Source organism: Dipodomys merriami, unplaced genomic scaffold, assembly GCF_024711535.1.
Source record: "Dipodomys merriami isolate MVZ:Mamm:240054 unplaced genomic scaffold, mDipMer1.0.p SCAF_163, whole genome shotgun sequence".
NCBI classification, from domain to species: domain Eukaryota; kingdom Metazoa; phylum Chordata; class Mammalia; order Rodentia; family Heteromyidae; genus Dipodomys; species Dipodomys merriami.
Genome location: NW_027202971.1, coordinates 2,579,182 through 2,592,477, shown reverse-complemented (window position 1 = coordinate 2,592,477; position 13,296 = coordinate 2,579,182). Strand labels below are relative to the sequence as shown.

General features: G+C 65.6%; 1 protein-coding gene across 7 annotated transcripts in view; it reads left to right on the top strand.

The window, feature by feature from the left end:
• Rimbp2 (RIMS binding protein 2) overlaps nucleotides 1-13,296 on the top strand; it is a 60,220-nt gene that overhangs the window by 19,861 nt on the left and 27,063 nt on the right. For all 7 annotated transcript variants that reach the window (XM_070024904.1, XM_070024906.1, XM_070024901.1 and 4 more), the window contains exons 6-10: nucleotides 6,499-6,703; nucleotides 7,344-7,489; nucleotides 8,633-8,709; nucleotides 9,464-9,573; nucleotides 12,322-13,134. In XM_070024904.1, coding sequence (XP_069881005.1) covers nucleotides 6,499-6,703; nucleotides 7,344-7,489; nucleotides 8,633-8,709; nucleotides 9,464-9,573; nucleotides 12,322-13,134 — 1,351 coding nt within the window. The remainder of the gene's footprint in view (nucleotides 1-6,498; nucleotides 6,704-7,343; nucleotides 7,490-8,632; nucleotides 8,710-9,463; nucleotides 9,574-12,321; nucleotides 13,135-13,296) is intronic.

Here is a 13,296-nt window from a genome sequence, read left to right as displayed (position 1 = left end):
GTGGAATGTATTCCCGGGGCTGCGCATTTTAAGGTGGGCGCCCCTGGCGAGGTGGTGTCTGCAGGCCCGGGGAGAGGAGAACTTAGGAATCGATGCCCCCGGGTTGCCTCCTGGGCACTGTCCCCAGGGCCCGGCCTCCTCCCTGCTTTCCTCGGAGCCCTGGAGGCTGGGCGTGGAGGGAATGACCCCCATGTCCACCCACTGGCTGGGACACTTCTTGTCCCTGGGTCTTGGGTGTTGTCAGCCGCTTGGGAGGTGAGGGCAGGAGGGGCAGAGCTGTGAGGTCAGCTGGGCGCAGCTGTACTTCAAGTCCTGCTCACGCTGGAGCAGCTGCCCCCGCGGGCCACCGCTGAGGCCGGGCTACGCGGCCAGCACCCCCCGGGGGCGCTGCTGAGCCACCGCCCGAGCCCTGCCTCCAAGCTTCCAGTCCCCAGGCGGTGGGTGAGGCTGCCTGGGCCTCTGCCCTGACCTTTGTCCCCAGTAGAGGAGCCGCCGTGGCTGGCGTGTGCCCTTCCCACACTGCCTTTCCAATCTACTCTCCCTGGGGAAGCCGCTGTCATTACCATCCAGACACTGACACTGAGTTTTAGAAGCGTCTGTTTTGCGAATGAATGTAGGGCAGGGCAGGTGTGAAGAATAGATGCCCGGCTACCCCGCCCCCTACCGCAGACCACGCCCTGGACGTGGCCTGCTCTCCCTCACACGGAGCCAGTCCCTTTCCCCCGTCCCCCGGGTCTGTGGTCAGTGCGGCCCTGTCCTCCCCCGTCCCCCGGGTCAGTGCGGCCCTGTCCTCCCCCGTCCCCCGGGTCAGTGCGGCCCTGTCCTCCCCCGTCCCCCGGGTCTGTGGTGGTCAGTGCGGCCCTGTCCTCCCCCGTCCCCCGGGTCTGTGGTCAGTGCGGCCCTGTCCTCCCCCGTCCCCCGGGTCTGTGGTCAGTGCGGCCCTGTCCTCCCCCGTCCCCCGGGTCTGTGGTCAGTGCGGCCCTGTCCTCCCCCGTCCCCCGGGTCTGTGGTGGTCAGTGCGGCCCTGTCCTCCCCCGTCCCCCGGGTCTGTGGTCAGTGCGGCCCTGTCCTCCCCCGTCCCCCGGGTCTGTGGTCAGTGCGGCCCTGTCCTCCCCCGTCCCCCGGGTCTGTGGTCAGTGCGGCCCTGTCCTCCCCCGTCCCCCGGGTCAGTGCGGCCCTGTCCTCCCCAGTCCCCCCGGGTCTGTGGTGGTCAGTGCGGCCCTGTCCTCCCCCGTCCCCCGGGTCAGTGCGGCCCTGTCCTCCCCCGTCCCCCGGGTCAGTGCGGCCCTGTCCTCCCCAGTCCCCCGGGTCTGTGGTGGTCAGTGCGGCCCTGTCCTCCCCCGTCCCCCGGGTCTGTGGTCAGTGCGGCCCTGTCCTCCCCCGTCCCCCGGGTCAGTGCGGCCCTGTCCTCCCCCGTCCCCCGGGTCTGTGGTGGTCAGTGCGGCCCTGTCCTGTCCCTGGCCTTTGGGCGGGCTGCAGCGGGGGGGGGGGGTGGAGGCGGTGCACAGGTGGAGCTGGGTATGCGGCTGTGGCGCCGCGTGGCCTGGCTTGGGCCCTGGGGAAGGCCACATGGCTGCTCTGAGCAGTGTCCTCTTTGTTCGCACCTCTCTCTGTGGCGGTCCTGCTCGGCTCTCCGCCCAGAATGCCCTGGACTGCATGCAGGTATTCAGATGTGCTCCCCGTGTGTGCGCTAGTGTGTGCCGTGCCCCCGTCCCAGGCAGCCGTGAGCCTGGGCGGTCTCTGTGGCCTCCCTCTCCCGCTGGGCCTCCTGCCGGGTGGGGACCTGGGTTCTGAGCCGGGAGCCGCGGGGCAGAGCGCGGCTCCCGGGACCCGGGACGGCCCAGCGCACCGTGTCTAACGCGGTCATGCTCAGGCCGGCCTGTGAGCTCAGGTGACCGCAGGGAATTAGCGGGGCTGATGTGGGGGAACAGCACAACTGGGAGGCCCAGGACCCAGCCGGGGCTCACAGGGTCGGCACCACCTCGGGCCTTGGCCACAAGCTCCCTCCCTGGGGGAGGGGTCTGGGCTTGTGGGGGAGGGACGGGAGGGCCCGGCCCCTGACAGCCGGGCTGGGTGGTGAACTCGGAGGGGTTGGCTGGAGGGGGAACCAGGGCCAGCCCGTCACCCGGAGCTTGTCAGAAGCTGGTCTCAGGTGAGCCGTGGCTGTAGCGCTGTGGCTGCCAGCTCCCCGCAGGCCGGCCCGGCGGGCATTCCCCGAGGCGGGGCTAGTGAAGGGTGAGCAGTGCTCTGAAGAGTAGCTGTCCAGAACTTAACAGCCAAAGCCGCAGCACGTCCCAGCCCCCTGCCTGCTCTGGAGTGCGGGCGGATGCACGGGGGTCAAGCCCTGCCCTCCAGGCTGCGGGAGCACAGTCCCACGAAGCCGTTCTGCCTCGAAGCCTTGCGTCTTATGCTGCATGTCGCTGGGCGGCTGTCTGTGGACTGTGTGGCCTGTCCCAAGCTCCCTCCCTCGCCCAGCTGACTGCAGACACCACCACAGATGCCCAGGAGATGCGGTGTTAGATCTCTCAGCATTCCACACTCCGCAGCCCAGCTGCGTGGATGTTTCTGAGCCCGGCTTCCTGGAGTAACAGAGGAGGAAGTGTCCACTCGAGACACTGGACGGACTCCAGCCCCAGGGCCGGGAACAGTAAACCACCTACCACAGAGCAAGGCGGCTCCGATGAGCTGCCAGGCCAGCGGCTGCTCATGGAGGGAGGCCCAGAGGCCGGACAAGGCAGAAGGGAAATGCACGGAGCACCTGCCGCTGCTGCAGCCTGCCGAGCCCCGGGAGAGCTCTCCAGAGCACGCCCAGTCCCGGCGGGCTCCAGTGTGCAGTGGATCGGGTACCACCTGTAACATCAGAGGAGATTGTGAGCTAACTCCAGATTTCTCAGATTAAACAAGCTAGGCACACACGTGGGAGCCATTTATCCAAGGACGAATTGGCTTAACCAGCCCCGAGGACGGAGCCAGCCTGTAAATCACCTCCAGGGCACTGAGAAGTCTCTGCAGAGAAGGCATATTTTAGGGACACACAGAGAGAGACAGGGACAGGGACAGGGACAGGGAGATTGGCCTCTCCCAGGCTTGCTCCTTGCGTGGATCCTGGCATCTTGCCCTTGACACGTGACTGTCTTCTGGGGCCAGTCCTTCGCACCTCTGCAGGCATGTGCTCCGTCTCTTCAACACCCTGGGTCCCCTCTCCCGGAGCAGGTGTCCCCGTGGACCCTCAAACTGGCCTGGCTGGACACAACACTGCACATGACCCTCCTGTGAGTAGGGGAATAGCGGGCACGACGTGTTGTTGGCTATTTTCCCGAGTCTCTATAAATACCCACGTTCACATTTGCGAGTCTCTGATGTTTGTTCCAATTATAGAGCTTTTGCTGATGATGAACCATCTGTCACTGCGTGGCCGGGGCTCAGGCACCCTGCCCTCCCCCAACACAGGTGGCTGCTTTCTGCGAGGCACACATACACGCATGCACACATGTGCACACACACACACGTGTGCGCGCGCACACACAGGCCAGGTCCCCACCCTCCTCCTCCTCCCCAAGCTGGGACTCCATACTGCTTTGATTCCTGAAACTTGTGTAGCCATTTAAACATGCCGGCTGGGGACCAAAGCAGGGCTGCTGTTCTCCCCGGGTCTCCTGTAAGAGGGGCCCTGCAGGTGATGGGAAGTACGCAGCCCGGCTCCCGCCGCCCTGAGTGGCCCAGGTCCTGGACAGCCAGCCACAGCCAGATCTGCTGATTTGCCCGTGTGACAAGTTGCAGCTCTCAGACTCTTGGTGTGGAGCTGGGGGGCTGGAGGCTCCGCCACTGCTCACGGCACAGGACCTGGTGAATCAGGACAGATACGGATGAAGCAAAGGCTTCCGGAGAACACACCATGCAAGGATCGGATGAAGCAAAGGCTCCGGAGAACACACCATGCAAGGATCAGAGTCCCGGGAGGGGCCTCGGGGTCCAATCCCTCCAGGTCAAGATCTGGACTTCGTGCCGAGTAAGACCCCGCCCTGGGCCTGGCCCTGACCGTCCTGTGCCTGTCCTCTCAAGGGCGGCCAGCTGTGTGTCTTGAGCATGTGAGCTTTGTCGGGGATGCTGGCGTCTCCATCCCTCGCCTCGCCTGGACTCCGGCCACCCCGACTGGCAGGCCTCGGCCGTCTGTGGAGCCCAGCCCCGCGGTGCGGCGCGGCCCGGCCCGGCGGCCTCTGGCCCCCACTCTGCCGGGGCTGTCGTGCTGGGGACTACCGGTTCCAACACTCAGACCTCTCCGGTTGCACGTCTTGCTAGGCCGGGGCTGGGCGGCTACAGCCTCGGGAATCTGCAGGGCACGCACACCACCCAACCCCGGCCGCCGCTCTTGTGGGCACAAGGCCACGTTCCAGACACAGCCGCTGTGTGCAGGAAGGACGGGCTTGCCTCTGCGAGGTGACCGCATCCGGGCGACCGGCCCTGCCCCCAGGAGCCTCCGGCCCCGCAGCCCCCTGAAGAACTCAGCTGAGCCCGGGCTGCCTGGCCGCCCTCCTGTCCGCGCCTGTTTGCCTGTTGTTCCCAGCCAAGGACCTTGCCTGCCCTGGAGGGCTCCTAGCTCTGTCCTCAGGGCACCAGGGTCCCTGCGTCGGCGGGGTCCGGTGACCCGGAGGGAGTCTGCACGTGGATCCCCGCGCCCTCGCCCGCCTGCCCCGCTCCCCAGCCCCGAGGGCTGCTTCTGCGCCCTTCTCAATGGAGTCCGCTACCTTGGCTCGGCTCATTCAGCTTTTTAAAAGAAGAATCCTGCTGATTTTTTTAATGAATTGAAGAAATTAATTATAGACTTGGGACTTTTAAGGTTATTTTTAGAAGCCCATGATCTCAGACATAAATAGCACTTCATTCTGGACAAAGTAGCTGAGGCATTTAATGTCTGCGGTGGAGAGGGGGGAGGAAGAGAAGACAAGCGGGCGGGGGAGAGGGGGCAGGAGCATGAGGACGGGGGAGCAGCGAGGAGGAAGGACACAGGGCGGCCACTGCTGAGCCCTGGACCAGGACATCAGCCTGGCTCACAGCCCTGCCCTTGGGTCCCACACACCTACGTGGAAGTGAGCAGCAACTGAGTGCGGACCAGACACGGGCGCTGGTGCCGACAAGACCCGGCGCCGATGTGTTGTTGGAGAGACGGACAGGGTTTTCCAGCCACGGGGCGGGGACAGTCCTGGGGCAGGAGGCTGAGCCAGCCACCGCCGGTCAGGAGCTGGCACGCTGGGCACCGCGTCCACACATCAACTCAACAAGCAATTTCTGAGCACTGACTGCGTACCTGGTGTGGAGGATGCCCGTGGCCAGGAAGCAGAGGCCGGAAGCTTCGTGTGTTGGACAGACAGGAAGCAGGGATTGGGAGCTAGCGGAGCAGGCGGGGTGTGCTGAGGAGGCAGAGGGGTCCTCGATGCCCATCCTCGGCCACCTACGCTGACGAGTGCCAGAACTCGTGTCCCGGAGGGAATGGGGGGGGGAGCGCCTCACTCACCAAGCCTGTGTGGGACCGCAGCCACGCAGGGCCTGGAAGGCAGAGAGGTCTTCCAAGCCCGGCCAGGGCTGGGCACGGCTGCCATGCCCGAGGAGGGAGCTTGCTGGCCCGGCCTTCTCCTGTGTGTGTTCCCTTCCCGGCCCCCTGGGTATCGGATGGCAAATGGCAGCCATGTTGCTAACCCTGTATTGTTCAGGAGCGGTGTTCTTGGGGGGCTGTGATGCCAGGGGTGTGTGCTGTGCGAGAGCATCGCATGCTGGGCTGGCAGCTGAGCTGCTCCCCAGTCAGCGCCCTGCCCCAGCCTCACACTCCAGATCCCAGGCAGCCAAGGCAGAGCGTGCCAACCACACAGAGCCGGGCGGCACACGGAGCCCTCGGAGCCAGGCCGGCTGAGCCAGAGACTGCTGCCGTCCTCGGCACCTGCAGGTCCTCAGCCGGGCTGCCTGGAACCTGAGATCGGACGCTGCCCCACGGCGGTGCTGAGCAGAGCCTGGCTCCCCATGCACACCCCCTCACACGTGCACACACAGCACAGGCACACGTGTGCACACTGGTAGATATATGCATGGCAGATGCACATGGCACACACGTGTTCATAGACACACAACACCTACATGCACGGGCACACTACACATGTTCACCCACACTCACAAAACACATGCAGGTGTGTGTCACACATGCCACTCACATACATTCACAGGCATGCAGTTGCACACAACATGCATATCGGACTGGAAACAGCACACACATGTGCATAGACACACAAGGCAATGCAGCACACATATGCACCAACACGCTACACACATGCACATCCATGCTCACACAAGCCCATGTGTGTACACCCACACTCACGCAAGCACACACATGCACATCCACGCTCACACGAGCACACATGCACATGCATGCTCACACGAGCTCATGTGTGCTCATCCATGCACACCCCCTCCCCCGAGGCCCCCGCTGACCCCATCTTCTTTGCTGTGCAGTCCAAAGTTCGAGAGCTGGAAGAGAAATGCAGGACCCAGAGTGAGCAGTTCCACCTGCTCTCTCGGGAGCTGGACCGGTTCCGGCAGCACGCGGGCAGGACCGACCTGCTGGGCGGCGGCCTGGTGTCCCTCCTCGACGCCTCCCTGGCCCCTGGAAAGCCTTTCCCCAAGTTCATGAATGGATTAGCGACCTCCCTGGGTAAAGGTTGGTACGGACTCCCCGGCTGGGTGGCGGTGGGCAGGTGAACCGGGGGCCCCGGGGCTGGGCGGTGGGCAGGTGAACCGGGGACTCCCCAGCTGGCTGGCGGTGGGCAGGTGAACCGGGGGCCCCGGGGCTGGGCGGTGGGGCCTGCGTGGCAGCAGCCCCCTGCGTTCGGGGCGCTGTGGCAGGTCAGGGGCCAGCACAGGCTGTCACCGTGCACACGCGGCATAAGGTGGCTGCTCTTTGTGGGCCCGGTCCACAGAGGGGGAAACTGAGGGAGAGCCTGGCCCGAGTCTCTGCTGGCCACTCCTGTGTGGCCCCCTGGCCTTTGACCCTGGCTCTGTGAGCCGTCTCTGCTGGGGCTTTTCCCCTCCCTCCCAGGCCACACCTAGTGGCGCAGTGACATTTTGGGAAGTTCTCCCCAGAGGTCAGGACTGAGCCCTAAGCACCTGCCCTCACCCTGGCTTGGCTGGCAGGGAGGGGCAGCCCGGGCCACCGTGCTGGGACGGAGATCTTGTCCTGGCTGTGGGGCCTGAGTGCATCCTGCGCTGCCCCCTCCCCAGCAGCAGCAGGAGAGCTTGTGCAGAGGCTGTGGGCCGCAGGCCGATCATCATCATGACCATCACTGTTGGTGTTTAAACAGAGAGGAGCAGTCTGGAGGGCTCCGAGGGACGCTGTGCTGTGACAGGGGACTATATTCCGTTGTCCAGGGACAAGCCGGAGCCTCCGTGTGCCAAGCCTACCTTCCTGCCTCCAGCCAGCAGCCCAAGATGCAGAATTGAGTCCGAAGTGAGTCTTGCAGGGCGGGGCCTCTGGCTGAGGTGCGCTCTGCTTCGGGAGCACGGGGACCGCTCACCTGTCCTTCCTGCCCCGCCTCCCTCCTCTCTCCTCCTCCCTCCTCCCCCTCCCTCCTCCCTCCTCCCTCCTCCTCCTCCCTCCTCCTCCTCCCTCCTCCCCCTCCCTCCTCCCTCCTCCCTCCTCCCTCCTCTCTCCTCCCTCCTCTCTCCTCCCTCCTCTCTCCTCCCTCCTCCTCCTCCCTCCTCCCTCCTCCTCCTCCCTCCTCCTCCTCCCTCCTCCCCCTCCCTCCTCCCTCCTCCCTCCTCCCTCCTCTCTCCTCCCTCCTCTCTCCTCCCTCCTCTCTCCTCCCTCCTCCTCCTCCCTCCTCCCTCCTCCTCCTCCCTCCTCCTCCTCCCTCCTCCCCCTCCCTCCTCCCTCCTCCCTCCTCCTCCTCCCTCCTCCCCTCCTCCCTCCTCCCACCTCCCTCCTCCCTCCTCCCTCCTCCCTCCGTCCTCCGTCCTACCTCCTCCCCCCTCCCCTCCTCCCTCCTCCCCCCTCCCCCTCCCTCCTCCCTGCTGCCATTCATTCCCAGAGTCCTACGGTGTCTGTGCGGGGAGCCCCTGCGGGCAGGCAGTGCCCTATCTGGTGGTGATGCGCTGCACCCGTCGGCATTAGAAAGTGAGGCTCCGTTGAAGGTCCCGAGGACAGATCAGGCCTCCTGTCCTGGTGTGGGGAACGGGGAGGGGGCTTCCCAATATCTGGGTCCCACCGCATCCATGAGGAGCTGGCGTGGGAGCCGAGGCCTGGGAGGTGGGCAGAGGCTGCCCATGCCGGCCTCTGTCACCTCAGGAGCCGCGGGGCGGGCCGAAGGTGGGCAGCGATGCGGCTCACTGCTGTCTTCTCCAGACAGCCTGGCCTGGCAGTGTCTGGGTGACTTTGTGGAGGGTCCCCACCCCTGGCCTCCTCCTGAACTCCTTACAAGTGTCACTCTGCGTGACCAGGGCTGCGCGGGACAACGCCTCTGTGACCCCAGGATGTGGGCCTCCCATCTCCGGGGGGTTCTGAGATGGGGGATCTGCTTTCCCCAAGCCCCGGGGAGCCTGAGGGAGGATCCATGGGCTGTGGCAGCCCACAAACACGCGTTGTCTCCAACAGATGGATAATGAACGGAACTCCAATACCTCAAAGCAGAGATTCTCGGGGAAGGTGCACCTCTGCGTGGCCCGCTACAGGTAGGGTGCCCGGGGAGGTGCTGAGGTGCTGTCTGTGGTCCTGAGCGCCCAGCTCGGGCCCGGGCGCAGGCACGGGCACAGGGGCGCCGGGGCAGAGCAGGTCATGGGGCTGGAAGGTCCAGCGCCTGAGCCCAGCGGGCTTCTCTGGGGCCACAAGAAGATGGCGCTCCAGCCAGGCCATTGAGAATGACGGAGGCACAGGGCTGGGGCGTGGACCGGCCCGCAGGGAGGCACAGGGCTGGGGCGTGGCCTGCACAGGGGCACAGGGCTGGGGCGTGGACCGGCCCGCATGGGGGTACAGGGGGACGGAGGGCTCTGGGCGGGCAGTTCACTGTTGATGCGGGAGGGGGGGTGGAGGGCTCTGGGTGGACAGCTCACCGTGGGGGCGGGGGGTGGTGGTGGTGGAGGGCTCTGGGTGGACAGCTCACCGCAGGGATGGGGGGTGGAGGGCTCTGGGTGGACAGCTCACCGCGGGGGGGGGGTGGAGGGCTCTGGGTGGACATCTCACCGTGGGGGCAGGGGGGTGGTGGAGGGCTCTGGGTGGACAGCTCACCGCAGTGACCGTCTGCCAGAGTAGGAGCCCTCCGGGGAGGCCCGGGTGTCCATGCAGAGGAGTCACCAGCCCTGGCTGTCTCGAGTTTATAGTTTTGGGGGACAGTTGTGAGCTTTGTGCCAGGCCAGCCGGCTGCTGGGGCTGGGTGGGGAGCAGCACCCGTCTGCGGCCGCTCCTGAGAGAGCTGTGTTCCATCCTCAGCTACAACCCCTTCGATGGACCCAATGAAAACCCCGAAGCCGAGCTGCCCCTCACGGCGGGAAAATACCTCTATGTGTACGGAGACATGGATGAAGATGGCTTCTACGAAGGTCTCTGTGGGTTTGTGGCTGCCGGTGGCAAGGCTGGCCGGTCTGTCCAGCCGACCAGTGTGTCTGACCCCGGGACCCCTCCCGGGCCCCTGAGCCACCCCCTGCCCCACCCCTGCGACCCCTCCCGGGCCCCTGAGCCACCCCCTGCCCCACCCTGCGCCCTGCCCCTCCCACTCCTCAGAGTTTTCGGAGTCCCTCTGTGTTCTCTAACTCAGGTGACCCCTGGCACTCGGCAGGCGGGCGGGGGGGGGGTGTCTCTGCAGGGCTCATCTCAGCCCAGCTGCCCAGCAGCTGGGGCCCACCTGTGGCCGGGACCCTCGCTCCCGCTGTCCCTTGGGACCCAGCCGGGTGGGGGTGTGTGGGAGGTCTAGGACCTCTGGGAGACTGAACCCACGAGGTTCGAGTTCCCTGCATAAAACGGTGCAGTGTCTGCATGGCACCTGCGTAACCTCGCACCAGCGCACATTCTGAGCTGTGACTGATGCACTGCCCGTGCCACCGTAGTAGCCACACTGTGGCGCCTTATGCGTTACAGCAAACACAGCGTTACAACCAATCCAGTGTAATTGGCGGGTAAGTCGTAGTTACACTGTACTGTTTAAGGGCTGCAGACAAGAAAGTCTGTACCTTTGCGTACAGACGGAAACTCCCCTGGTATATACACGTGCATATCTGTCAGGGTGGCGGGTGAGACTTCCCGTGGAAGCCCCGATACTGGGGCTGATTGTGCTCCTGCTCGCTTTTCCCTGTCCACCCCCAAGAAATCCCTTCTGGGCCCTTCTTGTCAGGGACAGGGCTTGGCCGTTGCAAGAGCAGCTCTGGGCCCCTGCGGGGGACTGTGCTGGTGGTCACTGCTGGGGTCTGCTGGCCGTCACTGCTGGGGTCTGCTGGCCATCACTGCTGGGGTCTGCTGGTGGTCACTGCTGGGGTCTGCTGGTGGTCACTGCTGGGGTCTGCTGGCCGTCACTGCTGGGGTCTGCTGGCCGTCCCTGCTGGGGTCTGCTGGCCGTCCCTGCTGGGGTCTGCTGGCCGTCACTGCTGGGGTCTGCTGGTGGTCACTGCTGGGGTCTGCTGGTGGTCACTGCTGGGGTCTGCTGGCCGTCACTGCTGGGGTCTGCTGGTGGTCACTGCTGGGGTCTGCTGGTGGTCACTGCTGGGGTCTGCTGGTGGTCACTGCTGGGCTATGCTGGCCATCACGGTTGGGGTCTGCTGGCCATCACTGCTGGGCTGTGCTGGCTGTCACTGCTGGGCTGTGCTGGTGGTCACTGCTGGGGTCACTGCTGGGCTGTGCTGGTGGTCACTGCTGGGGTCACTGCTGGGCTGTGCTGGTGGTCACTGCTGGGGTCACTGCTGGGCTGTGCTGGTGGTCACTGCTGGGGTCTGCTGGCCGTCACTGCTGGGGTCTGCTGGCCGTCACTGCTGGGGTCTGCTGGTGGTCACTGCTGGGGTCTGCTGGCCGTCACTGCTGGGGTCTGCTGGCCATCACTGCTGGGGTCTGCTGGCCATCACTGCTGGGCTGTGCTGGTGGTCACTGCTGGGCTGTGCTGGTGGTCACTGCTGGGCTGTGCTGGTGGTCACTGCTGGGCTGTGCTGGTGGTCACTGCTGGGCTGTGCTGGTGGTCACTGCTGGGGTCTGCTGGCCATCACTGCTGGGGTCTGCTGGCCGTCACTGCTGGGGTCTGCTGGTGGTCACTGCTGGGGTCACTGCTGGGCTGTGCTGGTGGTCACTGCTGGGGTCTGCTGGCCATCACTGCTGGGGTCTGCTGGCCATCACTGCTGGGCTGTGCTGGTGGTCACTGCTGGGCTGTGCTGGTGGTCACTGCTGGGCTGTGCTGGTGGTCACTGCTGGGCTGTGCTGGTGGTCACTGCTGGGCTGTGCTGGTGGTCACTGCTGGGGTCTGCTGGCCATCACTGCTGGGGTCTGCTGGCCGTCACTGCTGGGGTCTGCTGGTGGTCACTGCTGGGGTCACTGCTGGGCTGTGCTGGTGGTCACTGCTGGGCTGTGCTGGTGGTCACTGCTGGGGTCACTGCTGGGGTCACTGCTGGGGTCACTGCTGGCGGTCACTGCTGGGCTGTGCTGGTGGTCACTGCTGGGGTCACTGCTGGGGTCTGCTGGCCGTCACTGCTGGTGGTCACTGCTGGGGTCTGCTGGTGGTCAACTGCTGGGGTCACTGCTGGGGTCTGCTGGCCGTCACTGCTGGCCGTCACTGCTGGCCATCACTGCTGGGGTCTGCTGGTGGTCAACTGCTGGGGTCTGCTGGTGGTCACTGCTGGGGTCTGCTGGTGGTCACTGCTGGGGTCTGCTGGTGGTCACTGCTGGGGTCTGCTGGCCGTCACTGCTGGGGTCTGCTGGTGGTCACTGCTGGGGTCTGCTGGTGGTCACTGCTGGGGTCTGCTGGTGGTCACTGCTGGGGTCTGCTGGTGGTCACTGCTGGGGTCACTGCTGGGGTCTGCCTGCAGGTCTCCCCATCCTTCTCTGTCCTGTCACCTGCACTAGTTCAGGTGGGGTGCTGGGTGTCCTCCACCTTTTGGGCCGGTGTGTGGCCCGAAGTCCACCGTTGCCTTTCCGGCGGTGAGTGTGCGTCGTCCACGCCGAGCCGCTGCTCTGCCCTTCCTGGGGCGGGCACAGGCTCACCGCCGGGGCCCCAGCCTGCCCCGGGACCCTGTGAGCCGTGGCCCGGACCCCTTCTCTGGGACTCAGGGGCCTGGGGGTGAGGGTGGGCTGATGCCGGCCTTTGCCCCTGACAGGAGAGCTGCTGGATGGGCAGAGGGGCCTGGTGCCCTCCAACTTCGTGGACTTCATCCAGGATAATGAGTCGCGGCTGGCGGGGACTCTGGGAAGTGAGCAGGACCAGAACATCATCAACCATGCGGGCCTCGGCCTGGAGGACGGGCACACCCTCACCCTCCACTCCCCGACCCTGGTGGGCCCGGCCATCACCGACAACGTCGGGGGGACGCTGGACGTGAGCATCGACGACATCGGAGAAGACACCGTGCCTTACCCCAGAAAAATCACCCTCATCAAGCAGCTGGCCAAAAGCGTCATTGTGGGCTGGGAGCCGCCGGCCGTGCCGCCCGGCTGGGGCACCGTGAGCAGCTACAGTGTGCTGGTGGACAAGGAGCCCCGCCTGAGCCTCACCCTGGGCGGCAGGACCAAGGCCCTCATCGAGAAGCTGAACACGGCCACCTGCACCTACCGCATCTCGGTGCAGTGCGTGACCAGCAGGGGGCGCTCGGACGAGCTGCAGTGCACCCTGCTGGTGGGCAAGGACGTGGTGGTGGCCCCCTCGCAGCTGCGCGTGGACAACATCACGCAGATCTCCGCCCAGCTCTCCTGGCTGCCCACCAACAGCAACTACAGCCACGTCATCTTCCTCGACGAGGAGGAGCTGGACATCGTCCGGGCGGCCAGGTACAAGTACCAGCTCTTCAACCTCAGGCCCAACGTGGCCTACAAGGTGCGGGTCCTGGCCAAGCCCCACCAGATGCCCTGGCAGCTGCCTCTGGAGCAGAGGGAGAAGAAAGAGGCCTTTGTGGAGTTCTCCACGCTGCCCGCAGGTGAGCCAGACCCCGCCTGGTCCCCGGGGAAAAGGCACCCAGGGGTCCTGCTGCCGGCGGGGAGCGGCGCGACCGGCAGAGGCGGCTCCCCCCGGCAGCAGCCGCCCGTGGGAGGATCGTAGTCCGAGGCCGGCCTGGGAAAACACAAGACCCCACCTGAAA